The following is a 19439-nucleotide window of genomic DNA, read 5'->3' as shown; positions in this document are numbered from 1 at the left end:
AAAATACAACCTTCTTGGCGAAGCAAAAAAACACGGAACCGGAACGTTTCAGGTCACTAGCACATCTGGCAGGTGTCCGTTCCCATGGTAACCCCAAACAACAGCCCTTCCCGCCATGCCTCACTTCGACCGTAGAGCGCATGCGCAACAGGGTATTATGGGTATGCATTCTTCATTTTGTGCCGCGGATATTTCGGAAGAAAGTCGACCTGAAAATCGTAACATTCTACTTTCCGAAGTATTTTAGGATGGTTTCTGACTACTTAAGGCGTTGAAACTTGTTCTGTGCAATCTTGAGAACCTCCATCATCATCTGAAATAAGAAGACTTCAATGCTCACCCAAGACAACGTCGTAGGACACTTGTGATATCTTTGTGCTACTTGGGATTTTTCTTGCAAGTTGTGTCGTTCTCTAAGAAAGGAGTGACAGTATGGGGGATGTAGACTTGGACAAGATGGTCAAAAAGACTCAAGACACTCTCGGTAAAATCGTCAAGAAGCCGCCGCTCACCGAGAAGCTTTTGAAGAAACCACCCTTTAGATTTTTGCATGATATATTCACAGAGGTAAGTCTTGGACTTAGTCTATATATAATTTGTACACAAAAATGATAGAAAACGTACACTTTGAGGGGGGGGGGGGGGGCGGCACCCGAAAAGTGATTTTGATTTAAGAAATAAGTAAATCGGTTTGGCCAAAATACTGTTAAACTATCATCATTATGATATGACAGAATTTACACTTGTTAAGGTGATTTTTTATCACAAAACGTAAACAATTTCGATAAAAATGCTTATTTTTTACACCATACAAATTTTGTAGTTTGTTAGAATTAGGTTAACTCTACTGCAAAAAATGGGCCAGGCATAAAAAAATTCATATTCCCTTGCTCCATTGAAAATCATGTTTTTGTCAATTCGTTGATATTGCTTATGGTTTAAATTCCTGTCATAGTCTCATACCTCATATTGATATGAGGTTTAACACTGCAGACATATCTTCAAGTACAATATACAGTCAAACCTGTATTAGCGGTCACCTTTGCATAGCGGCCACCTGCCCATAGTGGTCACTTTTTGTCGGTCCCTTGGATTTTTCCCATTGACATAAGCATTAAGAATTAGGCTATAGCGGCCACCTGTCCAACGCGGTCGCGGCCAGACGATTTTCGGTCCCGCGAGTACAGTAACACTGCCGATAACGGTCACGGCGCGCCGGTAGAAGCCGCATCGCGCCCGCACGCCGGGTTCAAAATCTTCATTTTTTTCACGCAGTTATCAAATTTATGCGGCCTCAACTGGATAGGATCATAATAAAGAAAACCAGAATGTTTTATCTTTGTTAGAAAATCCATGGTTTGACGCGAAGTCAAGTATAGTTTTCTTCACATGGCTTGCGTTTGTACATCGTGGTAAAATTGACCATTTCTGTGCATTTCGACTGGACAAATATTACGGCAGCCTTTTGGAAAATACAACCCACACATGGACCTGATGCGGTAAGTTCGTGAAATGTTTGAATGCCGGCCCAATTTCCGTTTTCACCGGGAATTCATTCAAATTGTGCTCAAAGGCGCGTTGGATACACCCGATCCCTCGATCTCGGAAGTTAAGCAACGCGCGGTCCGGACAGTGCTTGGATGGGGGACCAACCAAGGACGTCCGGATTGCTGTAGCCTCACGAAGCTTTCCACGAAATCGTCTTCCGGGAGGGACGTAAAACGGGGGTCCCGTGCTCGAGGAGGTGCCTCGAACACGTTAAACAGCCTCATTACCCTACACATTGGGTACCTGCCTGTGGCACTGGCTGCAAATACACCTGATATTATTATTATTATTATTATATAAATTGTGCTCAAAACGTGTTTCGCGCAATTTTTAAAATGGCGCTGATACAAACTGGATAGGTAGCAGCATAAAGGTCAACGGAAGACACCACTGTTACGGAGGTATAATGTACTAAATTTATTTTGCTGCAAAGTATCACTGAGGATAATTACTAAACCAAAAGCTTCAAAACGAATGTGGATAATACTACTATGATGTAAAATTTGGGCTGTTGCAATTTTCTGAAAAGACAAAAAGCCCTCAAAAGAGCGACCTTCTTCTGAGTACCCTATTAGCATAATGGTAGATGCTGATCAACATAAGCCACAACAAGAGACTGAGGAAAATTGTCGCCACGATTTTATGTTTGAAAACGGTCGAAAACGAACAGTAAGTGACAACTGAGCAACATGTATTTTGTTCTTAACTTACTAGGAGTAAAAGAACAACAATCGAACTTCTAAAATGTGCCTTACCTGTTTACATGTGTACTGTACGGTGAATAAATGTATCTCAGTGGGTACTGAAAATATGTGTCACTCGTGGTCAATTAATCGACATTTTCTCCATAGCGGCCACCTGTTCTTAGCGGTCAGTTTTGGCCAGTCCCTTGAGTGACCGCTATAGACAGGTTTGACTGTACTAGTATCCACAAATCCATAACAGCTTCTGTATCAAAACAGTAAATTTGAAGATATCTGTACTAAATGTCCGAATCCGGTATTCGAATTTCAAACGTTCTATGGAAGCCCATGCATGTGATAAAAGCCTGTGTGATAACCCAAGTGTGTCCGGAACACCAGTATCGAACGTTTTTGCGACCCAGGTATATGTTCTATACTGTATCATACTAATATATCTTTCTACTCTGTTGTGTTTCTGCAGCTGATACGATCCAGTGGCTATATGAAAGGGTTATTTGGAGATAGTGAGATGGTCTCTTCAAATGTTAAGGTAAGGATGACCATGGCTGCAACCTCTTGTAGCGCACTTAGCCCAATCCCTGACTTTGCTTGCATTTCCATTTGCGAAAACTGCGAACATAAAACCACCGCAAACATTTCTGCTTTTACATTATAACTGATATAATCATAAACTAATTACTATATATATGTATGATTGTTTTCATTGTTGCCTGTCTTGTGGTACTCTGTTTTAATTTCACTTACCATATTTATGAATCATATATCTATTCCTTATTCGTTATTGCAGGAAAAAGACAGCAAGATAGCCTTCTTACAGAAAGCTGTCGATGTTACAGGTGAGTACTTAGTGTTGTGCCTCACTTACTACAGATGCACGTGCAGATCTTTACTTCTTCGCCGGGGTTACCTCTGCTATACAAGTAGCTTCAGTTGTACTTGGTAGGAAACCACCCTCCAGGCATGCAGTCAGTGACAAAAACTAAGTTCCCTTTCGAAAATACTTTTCAACCACTTAGCAAGGAGGACTGCTTCCTGTTTCCATGTATTAAAGGGCATGTTTTTTTAAAGACCATTACCATAACACAACTTTTTTTGGACAGACCTGATAGTGATAGTATCCAGTATTTGAATTTTGATTAAACTGTTGCTGGGGTCCCTAACACATGTACACGGGTGGGCAGCAGTTGGCTAGTCTTCCCATTGCGCTTCCAGTCGGCTCTTTCCAGGGAGTCTAGTAATGCTCATGCAAGCCCATGATTTATTGTGCACGCATATGCATTGTGCATGTACATGACATGTGTGGTGCTTTTGTGTGACAACTAGTAACATTGGTTGATGTGTGTACATGTAGTAGGGATGTGTACCTGGGTACACAGTACTGTACTGTCTGCAAATATCATTAAGGTACAAGTCCAAATACCAGGAACATCAAATGTATCAATACCTTACCTCAATAGACTTACACTCAAGTATATAACATTCTTTTGTTACTAAAACATGTTAATCCTACCAGAAAGATGAAAATTTTGCACTGGAAAAATATAAAAATTGAGCACTGTCTGGAAAAAGATAAAAATTTTGTATGGGCATTGAAGTCAACAGCATTTTTTATTTAAGATCCACAAGAAGTCTAAATACCAGTAACAGAGTATTTGTTCATGTTTCTATCATCATTGAACACCAGAGGTCACAATTGTCAAATGTTTCAGGTACAGGTACCTAAACCTTTGTACCGGTACCTGTCTCGTCCTGATTTTGAGTTTAGGTTACTACACATCCCTACTGTAATACTGTAAAATGTAGAAATGTTCACAGGGATTTAATTTTGCGGTGGGAGAAAATGGCTTTTTGCGGTGGTATCTTAGTTCGCGGTTAAGAGTTCACCGTGAAAACCGTGAAGATAGAACCACCGCGAACATTTCTGCATTTACAGTTTGATTAGTAGTCTGTACAATGCTATAGCTATCATTCCAACTGTAGCATGTTTTCTGTTGTGTTGCAGTAATGGTGACAGGGGAACAGTGTTCTGTTCGGCCCTCCAAAGTCGTAGCGGGGCATGAACCAGAGAAGACAAACGAACTGCTCCAACTTATGGCCAAGGCAATTAAGAGCAAGGTACAAACCTGTCATTGGCAAGCACCTGGCAGTACAGGCAACTACATTAAAGCACTCTCGTCCATTTTGACATAGTTAACCCTACCCTGTCCTCAGTAACTATTTTTCCTCAGTCCCTTGGGTGGTTAGAGGACAGGTTTATCGTCACTGTAGTCATGTGAAATAATTACACTTGATAATTGCTTTCCAGAAAACATTGCAGTGTTTTGAGGTACAATTTCTATGTAGTCATGTCAGAAAATATTGTAGTAAATGTTATGTTTACCTTCATTAAAGGCATCCAAAGCATTTTATGAGGCTGGAAACTTGAATAATAAAAATCCAATTTCTAGTCATTCCTACACATAATAAGTTTCAATAGCACTTTACCATTACATGTCGACATTAAAGGAGCTAATATACGATGTCGTTGTGTGGTGAGAACTGATAGGAAATCCAAGCCCTAATAGACTTATCCTGACTGACCATCACAATTAGTGGTTCGACCAATGAGAGAGTGACTGCATGTCCGTCAAATATTTGAATTTTTATGTTTTAATTTTGCATTTTTACGTTTTGACGGAGGTGGGCGGGGCTATGGTGTCGGTTTATTTACACTAGGCGCCTGAAACTAAAAGATCACCATGTATCTTATTTTTGCGCCGCTTTTGAGCACTTTTGATAAGAAATCCGCACGCAGATATGGTAAACAGTGGCATTAAATGTTAATTTCATAAAGTTTACAGCAACTAGAATATGTCCAGTTTTCAAGCCTCATAAAAGGCTCTGGGTGCCTTTAAAGGAAAAAATATTGTTTTGCTCCGTTTCTTCCTCCTCTTCTGTTCCAAACAAAGAAGGTTAATGGCCTGGACCAGACGGCTGTCACCATGGTTACTTGAGGTGTAGCAGACACCCTGTCATGTTACATGTAGCAAATTACAGGACAGAGCTAGAGGGGCTGGCCACCATATATATGTGTTTGAGTAAGAATAGATAGAGCAGTATTTTGTTAGACAGTAGAAGGTTAACATTATGTATTCGCTTGCAGATGTTGCCTTTCTAGTTCCATCTTACAAATGCAAGTTAAGAGAGATGCCACAAAATATAACACACGACGTGTTAAAAGAAATCCTGTTGAATTAAAATGTTTGTGTGTTGTACCACAGTTGAACACAGACGAGGCAGTTCAGCGAGTTCTGAACGGAGAGAAGCCGGGATCGGGCAAACCACCCACGGGCAAGAAAGGCGACAAAAGCGAACACAAAAGTCGTGACAAGGACAAGGATAAGGACAAGGATAAGGACAGAAGGCGTCACCACGACAAGGAGGTACATACCCGGCATTCACTAGTTTTTATCGAGAAAAGTAGGGGTGACGCAGTGTGCTTGGCTGAAAAGGCGAGTCATAAGAAAGCTGCCTTGCACTAATATTACAGTAAATGTTGAAATTTTTTTGGTGGTTTAATGTTTGTGGCTTTCACGGTAACCTCTTCACGAGAACTTAAAAGTAATTGCTTGTTCTGTCTTCTGCCCGCCCATCCCGTTGTTTTAACTGCTAACTAAAAACCACTGCATGTCTGTGTTTAGTTGGTTGAATAAAAAAAATTTTGAAAACACCGCAAACACTCCATTTTCTTCCTACTGCAAAATTAGATCTCCGCAAACTTAAAGGCATTTGCAGTAACAACTCTGAACAATCATCGTGCTTCACCTGTGTTGAAGATGACTGCTTTACCTTTCTATAGGACAAGAAGGGGTCCGGTAGTCGTGACAGAGCCAAGGAGCGGAGTAAAGACAGGAGCAGGAGTGCTGACAAACAGAAGGAGGAGAGACGAGAGAAGAAGGACCGAGAGAAGGAGAACGAGGGAGGGAAGGACAGGAAAGAGAAAGAAAAACAGGTGTGGTGCCTATACTGATAGGTTTAAGACATTTGTGGTACATTAGGCCATGTTGATTTTATTATATGGATGACATCCTCTGGGGACCCCAAAACTGATGCGAGCGTGCAAATGAAAAAAAAGTTTGCCTTCGTTATGAAATCTATCTGGTCGGGAAGGATGAACAAAACTAAATAGTGACACAGAGTATGGTATATCAAATAATAGATTCTTCATTTTTTGTTCTCTCAAAACTTCTTTGACTATGGAAATGGCTTTGGCATTCCAGATATTAGTATCCGTTTCCAAAATACCCAGTACATGTGTTTGTTTTTGCAATTTGCAGCGTGTATTTTCTCATTTTACAGCTGCTTTTTAAGACTTACTGTATGGCCGAAAACCTTTTTTTTCGTTGGAAACAGACGAAAATTTATGCCTGCACGGATGTCATCCATATAATCAAATTAACATGACCTTATATAGGAAGGAGAAGATTTTGGGATATCAGAACGTGGTTTAACTCTATATATTGTGCACAAATGTGCAGGATAAATGCATGAAAGAATAGTCATAGCATGCTGGAAAATGGCCTGGGTCCTGATAAGCCCTGCATGCACCACCAGTTACAACATATTTTGTCTCATATTTGTAAATGCATGAAAACTTCCTCCTTTAATAAATACATCAGATTGGTCAATAACTGTATAACAAAGTTCTTTATTCACAATTCAGTATTAACAAGAGCCGACGTTTCGGTGACCGTCTGTCACCTTCCTCAGGGCAATAATGACTGGCTCTTCTTTTCATTGCAGCTAGGTGTCACTGTAGTGTTACAACTGTGTTACTGCAGTCTCAAATGTAAAGTTTTGTCATCTTTACATGGATATTGTCAAGCAACAATATGAAGTCAGACTAAACAATTGTAAGGTACTGCTAGTCTCAAATGTGACTTTATCGCAGTGCGAAATAGAACCAGTCAGTATTGCCCTGAGGAAGGTGACAGACGGTCACCAAAACGTCGCCTCATTGTAGATACTGTGGTTGGGAATAAAGAACTTTTAAATTATTATACATGAAAACCTTCCATTAGGACAAATTTGCATGTAGATTGAAGCAAAAGCCTGTGTGGTACGAAGAGTGGACTATAAGTTAGGGGCCACATCCAGAAATAAGGTGCACAACTCAAAATTTTAGCATGAATTATATAGTATGAATTTCAAGTCTTTTATCAAAATCTATCAAATTTTAAATCATTCTGGTCATTCTTTCCCAGTCAAACTCCTTTTGGAAATCAGTAGGTAAGTGGCGAAAGAAAACAATGGTGAACTGTGATCAGAGCTGTGTGGGTCAAGTTCCAAATGCCATAAAATCTAAGAAGACGTTGTCAAAATTTTAAATCAACATTCATAAAAGACTTCATACTTCATAATTATGCCCCCGTCCAAATTTGAGTTTGGTAGACATTCATAAAAGTTTATAGTTTATAATTATGGCCCCAAATTTGAGTTTGGTAGACATTCATAAAAGGCTTCATACTTCATAATTATGCCCCCAAATTTGAGTTTGGTAGACATTCATAAAAAGCTTCATACTTCACAATTATGGCCCCAAAATTTGAGTTGTATACCTTATCTATAGGTGAGGATGCAAATCTATTGATCCTCCCTCGTTCAATAAAGTTGTTAGATTTAGAATTGTTTTTCACCGACCTTGACCTTGACTCCAGCAGAGGAAAGAGGAGGAGCGAGAGGAGAAGTCTCCGGAGAAGAACGAGTCTCCGTCGGAACCCGACAAGGCCGCGGGCGGCAAAGAGCAGGAGGAGGTAGCTAGTCTGCCCTCCCCTCGAGCGGGTATCTCTCGGGACTATGGCACCATGTTGGCGACCTTGCTTCGAGCCAAATTAGATTTGTGCTACCCTTGAGTCTATATAATGGGACTGTCATTCAAAATGTGCAAGTATGACTGAAAAGACAACAAAACACACAAAGTGTACAAAGATTTTTTTTTCTATGAAATTCGTTGTGTGCTCTGTCAAATTGCTTGGTTACAGTGAGGTCGCCAACTTACCGCAAGTCCAGTGACGTATACCCGCTGTAATCTCCTTACCCACCACCTTGACCCCCTCTCCCCACTCTCACCCCTACATGTCAACTCTCATCTCCTGTATTCCCTCATCTTACATGTGCCTTTTCCTTTTTGGTGATGCCTCAGGGGTGGAGCTATTTGAATAGTATAAACTGCAATTGGTTGCCAAATATTCTAAAAATTCCCTTGCCAAAAACGCATTCCCTGGGGAAGTAGTTTTTGACAACAACTTGTTCAAACTGATTTTGCCCATCCCACATTTCTTTTTGCCAACAGCATGCAACTTTTCCAACTTGTGTGTTTATTTTCATCATAACATGGTACATACAGTTAGTTGTAAATACACCTGTCACAGACATACAGGACTGTCTCAATATCCCGTTCCTCCGTCCCGGGACGGAAATGTGCTTGTCGGGACGTTAAACGCTATACACTACGTGTATACTACTTTGACCTTCCATTGTAACATCCTTGCTACTACTGAATACATGTAACACATCCCAGTCCTGTATTCCCACTTCAGTGTTGTGAAAGTGTGTTTCCTCCCAATCATATACTGTGGTGTCTTCTGTAACCATGTACTGATACATTTGTCTTCCTGTAATCTCCTTTCAGTATAGGACAGCTAAAGCATGCTGGCTGTCCTTGGCTCCACAACAATCCTTTTGCACCATAATTAAGTCTTCTTACAAGCATTGTACTCATTGACATCAGCCTGTTACAATTCAAGTGCTGTAATCTCCAAGCAAATGTTGGGGTACAAGATAGTAGAAAAGGGAAGTCCCATAGCCTTTTTGAGGCCATTGGAGCAATGGGTTGCTATCCACTGTGTCAAGGGTACGGTATTGGAAGGCAGAGCCCATCCCTCTCCTTCCACTGCCTTTTATATCCCCAACCAAAGTCAGGTACCCATTTTTACACCTGGGTGGAGTGAAGAAACTTGTGTTAAGTGCCTTTCCCAAGGACCCGGTACACCAGAAATTGAACCTGCGAGCTTTCGATCCAGAGTTTGATAACGTGCATGGCCACTCAGCCTTTAAAGCCACGATTCAACAGTAGATAGTGCTGATTTCTGACTGACAGTATGAAAATGTTATCATGATCTTCAACCCCAACATCTGCTTGGAGATTACAAGTGCCTTTGCATCGGTACACTTGAAATGATGTGAATTTCCTACTCAATCCAAACTGTTCTGAATGATTAACAGGTGTGTGTTGTATGAAACATGAAAAACGTGGGTTGACACTCAATGTAGTTATGAATCTAGTAATGTACATGTAGAGCATTTGGTTGATCACATTGGATAGTTTAAAACTAAGTACATTTAATCAATATTCACACATTGATGCCAATAGTTTTTCATTCAAACGAAATCCATTTTGTACTGTATTACATACACTTGAAGCATTTTTGAGCTTATTGTTAGGCTGAAACCTAATAAACAATGTAACCACGACTCAGTTTGAACTTCTTAAAAATACAATCCTATCTTGAACGTGATCTTGAATCTTGTAAGTCAATTAAGTTTTGTTTGAGTTTCTTTGTGTTGTAATTTGTGGTGCGGCTGTTTGTTGTTGTGCAGGAAGAGTCGGAGCAGGTCACCAGTCGCATCCCGCGCCCGTCGTCAGCAAAGGGACAGCGACGCAGACATGCTCGGGAAGGTGGGTTGTGCCATTTTTTCAGAATGAATGAATGAATGGTTTATTGACATTCAAGATAGAGCATTGCAGCCTCAAGCTGAATTGTGTCATTTCTTACACAAGGTTGAAATATAAACATGGACCATCTAAATCAATGTAGATCACATAAAAGCTACAGAAAAATGTCATTAGAATAATCTAGAAACTGTACAGACAAGTTTACATATGAGAATAATATCTGTATTCAGCAGCGTTACCTATCTGTCTTGTACCAAGGATTTAAAAATTTTTGTGTTGTAAAATTTAGAACTGCATTATTTGCATTAACCATCTTTGACAAATCTTACAAGATAGGATATTGGTAAGTGTCTTAGAATCTTGAACTTTGCCAAGAGTCAGTAGCTGCTGGAGTGATCATAGTTCATAAAGTAAAGAACCTTGCACTGGATTAAGCCTTAATTATCATCCAATTATCATAATGGTATGAATCAGTTAGATGTTTGTTTTGGACATAAAACTCAGAAGGAGAGGGATGTAATGGCATTCCACCTAGTATGATTGTTTCGTATGTTAAACAATATGTCTGATAAATGTCTGGAGCTGAAGATGACGGAAATGTTGTGTTTCCCAGATGGTTCGGATGGAGAGGCAGACCAAACCCCGGGAGACGCCAGCCACGCGGAAATGAACGGGGAAGTCAACGGAACAGACGAGCTTCCTCCGCAAGTCATCGCAAGGTGAGCGCATGGTTTCTCGTCTGTATCTGTCTCATATATGTATTGTGCAGCCAGTATATAACCACTTTTCACCTATATCCTGGGTTTGCTCAGTTTCGTGCAGATTTATTTGATCCACTCACACTAGCTGGGATGCACCCCACTCTTTTCAATAAGTGTGGTGGGTTCTTTAACTTGTCAGGGTGTGGGTCTCCTTAAACATGGGACTGCCGATTATGATTAAACGTCTCATCCGATGGATGTCCCTGTCTGAAGCTACATGTAGGTATGCATGTGCCTTTCCCAAGGAACAACAACAGGACCTGTTAGTTTGGAACTCAGTATCTCCAGGTTCTGAGTCAACAACCCTAACCACTAGGCCGACATGCCACCTTGTCCTATATTATTAATAGCCTCCACCAGGCCCTCTTACGGGCGTATGAATCGTAGAATTTGGCAGAAAAAGGAATAATCAGCCAGTAGAGTCAGTCCACAGTGAAGATCACATTTCGCCCGTTTAACGGAGCCTGAAAGTGAAACCCTGGCGTAGTTAGTCTGGTAGAGACTATATTATTAAGTACAAATCCATGTGTGTGGCTCAGTAATAGAAATCTTACAGTAGCTGTAAGTTGTAGATACATGACTTGTAATACGGTACTATATTTTTTTACAAATATTTACACACTGCACACAACAAAAGAGTTTGCTACTGACTGGGGAGCTTTCGAGGCAAGCTCAATCTCTTTATCAACCTGGTAAAGTCAGATCTCATCTTGGAGTTCTCTTGTAACATGACTTCATGGTGATTACTAGTATCATGTGACAAGAGACAGTCATATGCATTCATGAGTCATATACAGGCTTGAGAAAGTGATGCCCCCTGTCCCTGTATAAGGTATTGCATATGTATCATGTATGTGTTTCTCCTTTAGTCGGAAGATCCCCCGTCCGGGTAGTGCCAGGCCAGCCGCCCCCAGAAGAACCAGGAGACCAGAACCACAGGAGGACCCCACTGCAAGGTACGCAATGAACTGTCCCCTCTCTCACCTCCCTGCAATATCATTTAAAATACCCAGCAATATGGTGTAGCCTACCACCTACACTAACTGTGGAGTCTTAAGAATCAAAGGCTTTGGCGTTGTATTGTGAAAGTACTGAAACTTTGTCACCGTCATTCTTTAGATTTCAGAAATGCAACTGTTCATTTCATTTCAAGGCATCCTCTTTTGAGGTGAAGCATGATACTTTTTCAAGTAGCTAGTGGCTCGCGTTTTTGGCCAAGCACACCGGGTCACCCCTACTCTTCTGGATAAGTGTGTTGGGTTCTTTTACGTGCAGGGGTTGGACGCTTGAGGCTAATGCCTGAAGCTCCCTCATACATGGGGCCGCCGGCTTTACGTCACCATTCAAAATGACGAATGCAATTCCTTACAGCATGTCCGAGCTGGAGTCGACCCCTAGGAGCGAACTCGGCAACTGTTACATGCGCCTTAAAATCTTTTGTTAGGATAGGCTTTATTTCTGATCGACCGTTCAATTTATAGCCTACTCCTAAACATTGTTCTATGCATATGTACATTAATCTAGTAAGTAGCATAGAGACATGGCATTTTAGAAACACTACAGGCTTCTAATATAATATTACTTTACAATGTACTATAAGAAAAATTGCTCAACAAGCAGTATTTACAATAAATGAACTTGTATTAACTTGATTCTGCCCTACATTGTTCCTCCAGGATAGGGAGTGGTAAACAGGTGGCAAGTGTCATCATTGACGACGGGGGAAACTCGGATGATGATGATGATGACGAGACATTCGTGGTTGAAGACTCAGGCCCTGTGCCACCTGAGATGGAGCCTGTGAGTTTTTATCTCCATGAAAAAATGGAGATATAGTTTTGGGTGTGTCTGTGTGTCTGTTTGTTTGTGTTTCCGGACCACTGTAGTCAGCATAACTCAAGAACCTCTTGATGGAGTACGATGATATTTGGTATGTGGGCAGGTGTTGTGAAGCCGAAATTCAAGGTCAATTTTGGGCCCCCTGGTATGTGACCTTGGTACTGCAGCAGAAATTCTATTTTTTGTATCTCTTGACCTGGACGTTCTGTGGTCTTGATTTTTGGGTGGCAGATAGCTTGTGATGTAATAAAGAAGTGGTGTAGGTTTGGGCCCCCTAGCAGCTTCCTCTAGAACTGCAGGGGCGTTTTTACGAAAATCTTCTAAGGAGGATAACTGAACAAAGGAACGATGGATTTCCATGATATTTAGTATGCTGGTAGCTTAGACAGAGATGTACATGATGAAATGCAAATTATGCTAATTGGGACTTAATTTGCATAGCTAATGAGGAAAATCTATATTTGCAGTGTTTTCCATTATCAGACTCAAATACATGTAACGTATGTAGTTTATGGAAAGTGGATCATCAACAGATACCAATTATGCAAATAAATTCCTAATTTGCATAATTAATGCAAAACACCATATCTCATCAAATTGGAAAATTATAGGACTGTCAATATGATACTTAGTATGCAGTAGCTTAGACAGATATACATACTAAAGGGTAAATTATGCTAATTGGGACTTAATTTGCATAGCTGATGAGGAAAATCTATATTTGCAGTGTATTCCATTATCAGACTCAAATACATGTAACATATGTACTTTATGGAAAGTGGATCATCAACAGATACCAATTATGCCAATAAATTCCTAATTTGCATGATTAATGCAAAAAACACCATAATTCATCTAGTTGGAAAATTATAGGACTGTCAATATTGCAACGTGTGTAAGTTAGACAAAGGTGTTTATGACCAAGCATATATTATGCAAATGTGTAAGTCATTTGCATGAATAGAATTGTTCATGGAGATATGAGGTCGTGAAACTCTTGTTGTATTCTGTTATGACCTTAACATTCACAGATCTATCTGATTTTGAACAGCAAGTTCCTACATGTACGTGTACATGTCTGTTTCACCTGAGATGGAGCCTGCAAGTTTTTATATCCCGCTATTGTTCTATGGGCTACTAGATTTAGAATGTTCAACAAGTTCCCATATGTTACATGGTTCACGTATGTTCAAGAAATTCTAGAAGATGTCAAACTTGCATTTAATTTCAATTAGGACATCACGATTCCAAGTACTTATAATATGTGCAGATGACAGGCCCCCATTAATAATGTCCCCTAGTGTCTTTCTAAGGCACTGCAGCAGAACTTCCGGTTTTGATATCTGATGTTGTGGCAGTGCTAAGGGTCGTGATTTTTAAGTAGTGCATATAGATACCACCATTGGTGCATAGTGTAGAATTGGGCACCGTGAAAAAGAAAGGAAAAGGAAAGTGATCTCGATCCAGTTTTGCTCACTGAAGAGCTAATCTTCCACTGGTTGTGACAGAGAAGACAGACGCTATGTACAGTATTTACAAGTTCATTGTACCGGGGAAATTGGACCATGGCTTAACGTCCCGTCCTAAGGACTGCTACCCTTTCTGGTAGCGTGCATGTCGGGTGAGCTACACAGCCAGAATCGAACTCACGGCTTCTAGTTCCAGAGGCGAGATCGCTAACCACTGGACCACGCACGCTACTCTGCGCCCTGTAGTTCCTTTGATTTTCATTTAACAGTAATATAAGCTCAGACTGCTTAAAAATTGTCTATGGATCTACTTGTACAAGTACAGTATAGCAGTTGCTAAATGTGTAATATGTTCCTGTCCCTAACAGTTGGAGCCCACCTCTGGTGAAGTAGCTGAGGATGGGGAACATGGAGGTTTGGTCCGGAAAATCTTGGAGACCAAGAAAGAGCTGGAGGGACAACCTAAATCAGCAAACAAGAAGGAACCGGTGAGGAAAACATGTTGTTTACAGATCTACAATGTATACCTCCTGTGTAAGGTTAGAGGCCGTAGAGGCAGTGGGTTGTTATCCACTGTGTCTAGGACACGGTATTGGAAGGCGGAGCCCATACCTCTCCTTCCACCGCTTTTTTACCTCCCCAACCGAAGTCAGGTTTCCATTTTTACACAATTTTTGATGTTATTTTTGAAGTGAAAGAAGTCTCATATTAGGCCCTTTGATATTACCCACTGTGTCTAGGGCAAGGTATTGGAAGGCGGAGCCAGCCTTCTTCTTTCACCACCTTTTACCTCCCCAGCCAAAGTCAGGTACCTTTTTTTACACCCTGGTGGAGTGAGGAAAATCATGTTAAGTGCCTTTCCCAAGAACACAACATCTAGCCAGGAACACCAGGAATTGAACCCGTCACTTTTCGATCTCTTGTCCTAGCCATTGGCCATTCGTTGCCACACACCTGTAGGTAGACACATTATCTAGACCTGAATTTCTGCCTGCTTTTTAGTCCTTTAAACAACTGTTCTATTTTCCCATGCAGAAGTCAGTGATCAATGATTGATAAATTTACTAACTACTACTGACTACACAAAAATTGATTGCAGCCTTAGGCAACCACCTCCAAGCAGCCAGAAGCCACATTAAAACAGCCACGTCCATTTTTATATAGTTAACCCCACCTGTCCTGAAAAACCACCTGTCTTCAGCAACCATTTTTCCTCAGTCCGTTGTTGAAATCCACTTTTTATTGTATTTCTTACATAACACAGAGAGTTCATCATGAAAAATGCTGAAAGACCAGATAAGTGCAAATTGAAGCCGTTGACAAAGTTGTTGCAGTGTTTCATTATCATTTGAATGATTCTTTTGTAGTCACTTAGCTTTGTCTTTGAGAATATGTCCTTGAAGTTCACCAGTATGTTCCTTCTTTGTCTTAGTAGTAGTAGTAATGTAGTAGTAGTAGTAGCAGTAGTAGTAGTAGCAGCAGTAGTAGTAGTAGTAGTAGCAGTAGTAGCAGTCTGTAGTGGTAGTAGTAGTAGTAGTAGTAGAAGTCTTGACCACACCATTTGCCTTTGTTGCTGACCTAATGTTAATGTTTCCCAGGAGAAGCCACTGGTTTCAGACGCAGCCTGGCGGAAGGAGAGAGAAATGGTGTCCAAGGAGGTGGAGAAGTTACGGGCGGCAATCCAGGTTCTCTGCCGGAGTGCCAACCCTCTTGGTAAGTTGACCAGATGCCAGTTGCCCGTCCACACTGTATGGTACTCTAAAAGCACACTTCCTGGTCTTGCCCACCTCTTAGATAGCACATTGTAATTGCCAACCAGGATGTTTGCTTTTACTGTTGTATATAAGATTATAGTCTAAGAGTCTCATTCTGCAGCCCATGTGGCTTTTTCACCGTCTATAGTGGCATGTTAGTGTGGAGGTGTACGAATTTAGCTGCTACTACTTATCGATACTTATCGATTTGTTTCGCGTAAGAGCATGTACAAAGTAGAAAATTGATTTGAATAAGATATTCTCAGAAAAGACCAAATTTTTATCTGAATGACACAAGAAATTTCTTTTCACTAGTACTTTGAAACCTCCCATCCATGACATCTTACCATTGTGTCAGCTAGTCTAACTCCAAGCTTCTCCGTATGCCTTTTTCTACCAGGTAAAGTCATGGACTACGTCCAGGAAGACATGGATGCCATGCAGAAGGAGCTGGGGGTGTGGCGGAAGGAAAACAAGGAGCTAGACATGGCAATCAAGAGAGAACAAAGGTCTGTGTTTGACATGAACATTGCACAGTTGAGCTAGTTTGTATTATACACTTGCATTGAGATTTGTCTAGTTTTGATGTAGAAACAAGAAATCAAAGATCTCATAGTCATACCTCTGTTCACTGAGTTTTTGTGAATTTGTTAAATGTCATAGCCCTTTGCTTCTTCCCTTAATCCATCCCAGCAATCTCCGTCCCATAAGTGGTCATTGGTCATCCCCATTCTGTGGTGGTTGGCCAGCTGTCCTTGGACTTTACAACACAACTTTCAGAGGGAGTTGTCAAACTGTAATGTTGCAGTACCTGAAAACACTGTTAGGGGGCCCCAAGTCGCCATCTTTGTTTGGACCTCAATAAGTACCCACAAACCAAAGTTCAAACAAATCCATCAAAAGGATCTTGAGTTATAGGTGCAAACACACAAAGAGTACCAAAAACAGTACCCCCCATTGAACGTGAACCTCCTTCCCAGAGGTAATTGTTTTTGTGTATGAGCCATAGATCAGCTCTGATGATGACATGTTTTGACAATAGTTTACCGGTAATCAGGTTGGTAAATTACTGTCAATAACAAAGTTCTTTATTCAAAACCAAGGAAATGATAAACCATAATGATCGTGAAGCCCACTGGTTCGAACGGGGAGTTAGAGAAGCAATATATGAGAGAATGTACAATCCCACCCTCAACAGGAGAGGAGGTCTACAGGCTGAACTTTCAGGCACTTGGGATAATGCACTACCCACCCCCACCCCCTGACAAACAACTAATGTTCCTGTACTAAAACAGCAGTGACTAACTATTAGCATACAACCTTGTTTTGACTTGAAGACAAGTCAAGACATCCTAAATTGTCTTAACCTCATTTATATATCTATTCAGAGTTTTGGTATAAAACCTGGTTTTCCAGATCTTTCCTTAGGTACTGACGAAAAATAGCAGATGCTGTCTGAAACGTCTCTTTAAAAATTTTAGCCAGTTACTTGAGTAATTTTTTTTGCCGTAACTTTGTTATTCATTCCATGATGTTCTCCCCCTGTCCAGCATCACCAATAGTGAGGTAGAGCCTCTAAAGGCCCAGCTGTCCGAGCTTGACCAGGCCATGGGTGACCAGCTGGACCAGATCGCTGCGGTCAAGGCCAACATCATGCGCAACGATGACAAGATCAACAAGATGATGGCAAGCATGAACTTTGCCTCCAGAACCTAGCACAAATGACTCTGTACAGTTCCGGTTTTTGGTGGTTAGAAAAAGATTTTGTCTGTTGTTGTTGTACATTAGCGCTGATGGAAAAAAAAACATTTAAGTAGCCATGTAAACTTGCTGGTAAATTGTGCTGGTAAATTGTGAGTCTTTCATTGGACGCAGAGTTGTTCTTTTCCATAAGGCCACACCAATTTAACTTCTTGGTTAACAGAATTTTTTGAAAAAATGCTAGATTGGAAAATCAACATGAAAACAGAATCTCAGAGGAAAGTTTGTACTTTGATGCACACAATTTCAGGGAGTGAACAGGGTCAGGTGCAAGTTTTCACCCCAGCCTTCTGTTTTAATGATGTCCTTGTGCTAAAATTTTTAGCCAAAAAATCTGTTAACCAAGAAATTAAATTGGTGTGGCACAAGGAAAAGTTGTCTGTGACACTATAGGAGAAATAAGGTGAAGTAAAGTGGGTATCTCATTGGACTGTACCAAATTGCAAAAGGGATTCACAAAGTGGCGCAAACCATCACCAATTCAGTGCCTGGAATTGCAAATTTAAAAAAGAGTTCTTAATAATTCCTCATTGGCAAAATGGCTCAAAACAGTGCAATCAGTGTAAATCTCTTTTTGATTAATCTTATTTGTACACTGGATTCTAATTCAGTGGTGACACTGCGATTTCCAATTAATTTATCTAGATTTGGAGCCGAAACTGAAAATGTAACATTTTGTTTTGCGGAGGTCACATGTTTTCCCCATGCGTCGCATGTTAGTGTGACTGGAAAGGAAAATTGGTGAAAATTCGTTAAGTTGACACAATTTTCTTGAGCAATTTGGCCCAGTTCACTGAGATGCCCCCTTGAGGGAAGCTCAATTTACCTGGTTTACACTAAAAAGTGGACGAGTAAGGTTATAATATAATTGTACATTTCAGAATTTCGTCCGTGTACAGGTTAGTTAAAGGTGCGTAGGACGGGTCAAGATACCACCTTTTTGTCATTTGAAGAAAGAGTGAAAATATGAGGTTGCAAAAATTTACAATTGTGAATAAGACTTCTGTATTAGTATTAAAACGAAATTGAAAAGCGTTGTCACATAGATAACTTAAAGTTTGTGGTTTAGAAATATAGTCGCTGTTTTGTGAGTACATGTAGAAGGAACTATGCTATGTTCATGTTTATTATAATAGCAAAATAGCCAGAGTTTGTGAGATATGTGTATATTCTGATATTCAGTTACAATCAAGATTGTATATAATTCTGGAATACTCTGCTAACAATACTAGTATTGGTATGAAAAGAGAATTGTATCATACATTCCATACTTCTTTTGCGAAATGCAACTTAAGCTTGCATTAAAAATGCCATAGAAGTAGAAAACACTGACAGGATATGGAGTTGGTGGTATTTAAAAGTTGCAGCCAATGAGCTTGTCTCACTTCTCAGTGGAGAATTCTGATTGGTCGCTGTTGTGATGACATCACACCATCACTTCTAACTAACACTTCTCAACATACAATGTACAATACATTGTTGTCTTACACTGCACTTATATATAATGATGACCAAGGCTGAAATCGCTTCAACTTAGTTTTATGGGAAAACAATGCTGTACTGGAATGCTGAACTTGTGAAAAAAATGATTATCAACTTTGTTTTCATCCACGCCGCTCCAGCTTTGAGTATTTTTCCGCAACATTTTGGCTTTTATGGTTTGTTATAAACAATGTTAACTGTTCACTTGTTATGGGCTAACCACGAAAGTTGATGTATGGATTGGTAGTGCTTTATTTCTGGTTGTCTACATTTTTTTCACAACTAGTCAGTGCATACTTTCCAACTTGCTTCTGCAATACTGCTTCCTACATTACTCATGGTGCACTACATGTAGCTTACTAATTTTCGCCACCACCCCTCACACACACACACGCACAATACACACA

The 19439-nt window shown here is 40.4% G+C and overlaps 1 protein-coding gene across 2 annotated transcripts; it reads left to right on the top strand.

The window, feature by feature from the left end:
• Window positions 1–139: 139 nt before the first annotated feature.
• On the top strand, window positions 140–19116 carry LOC136448101 (TRAF3-interacting protein 1-like). Of its 2 annotated transcripts, none has more exons than XM_066447238.1 (15): window positions 140–567; window positions 2713–2781; window positions 3040–3088; window positions 4255–4367; window positions 5513–5674; window positions 6091–6243; window positions 7952–8044; window positions 9891–9969; window positions 10580–10685; window positions 11597–11683; window positions 12404–12527; window positions 14404–14523; window positions 15634–15748; window positions 16190–16298; window positions 17340–19116. In XM_066447238.1, exons 1-15 carry the CDS (start codon window positions 433–435, stop codon window positions 17503–17505), a joined length of 1680 nt encoding a protein of 559 aa, XP_066303335.1. In that variant the 5' UTR covers window positions 140–432; the 3' UTR covers window positions 17506–19116. The 2 variants fall into 2 exon arrangements, with proteins under 2 accessions (XP_066303335.1, XP_066303334.1); XM_066447237.1 differs by having other exon boundaries at window positions 7949–8044.
• Window positions 19117–19439: the final 323 nt, after the last annotated feature.

Source organism: Branchiostoma lanceolatum, chromosome 14 (genome assembly GCF_035083965.1).
Source record: "Branchiostoma lanceolatum isolate klBraLanc5 chromosome 14, klBraLanc5.hap2, whole genome shotgun sequence".
Lineage (NCBI taxonomy): Eukaryota > Metazoa > Chordata > Leptocardii > Amphioxiformes > Branchiostomatidae > Branchiostoma > Branchiostoma lanceolatum.
Note: the sequence above shows the minus strand (reverse complement) of the source record. Positions and strands in the feature narration are given on the sequence as shown.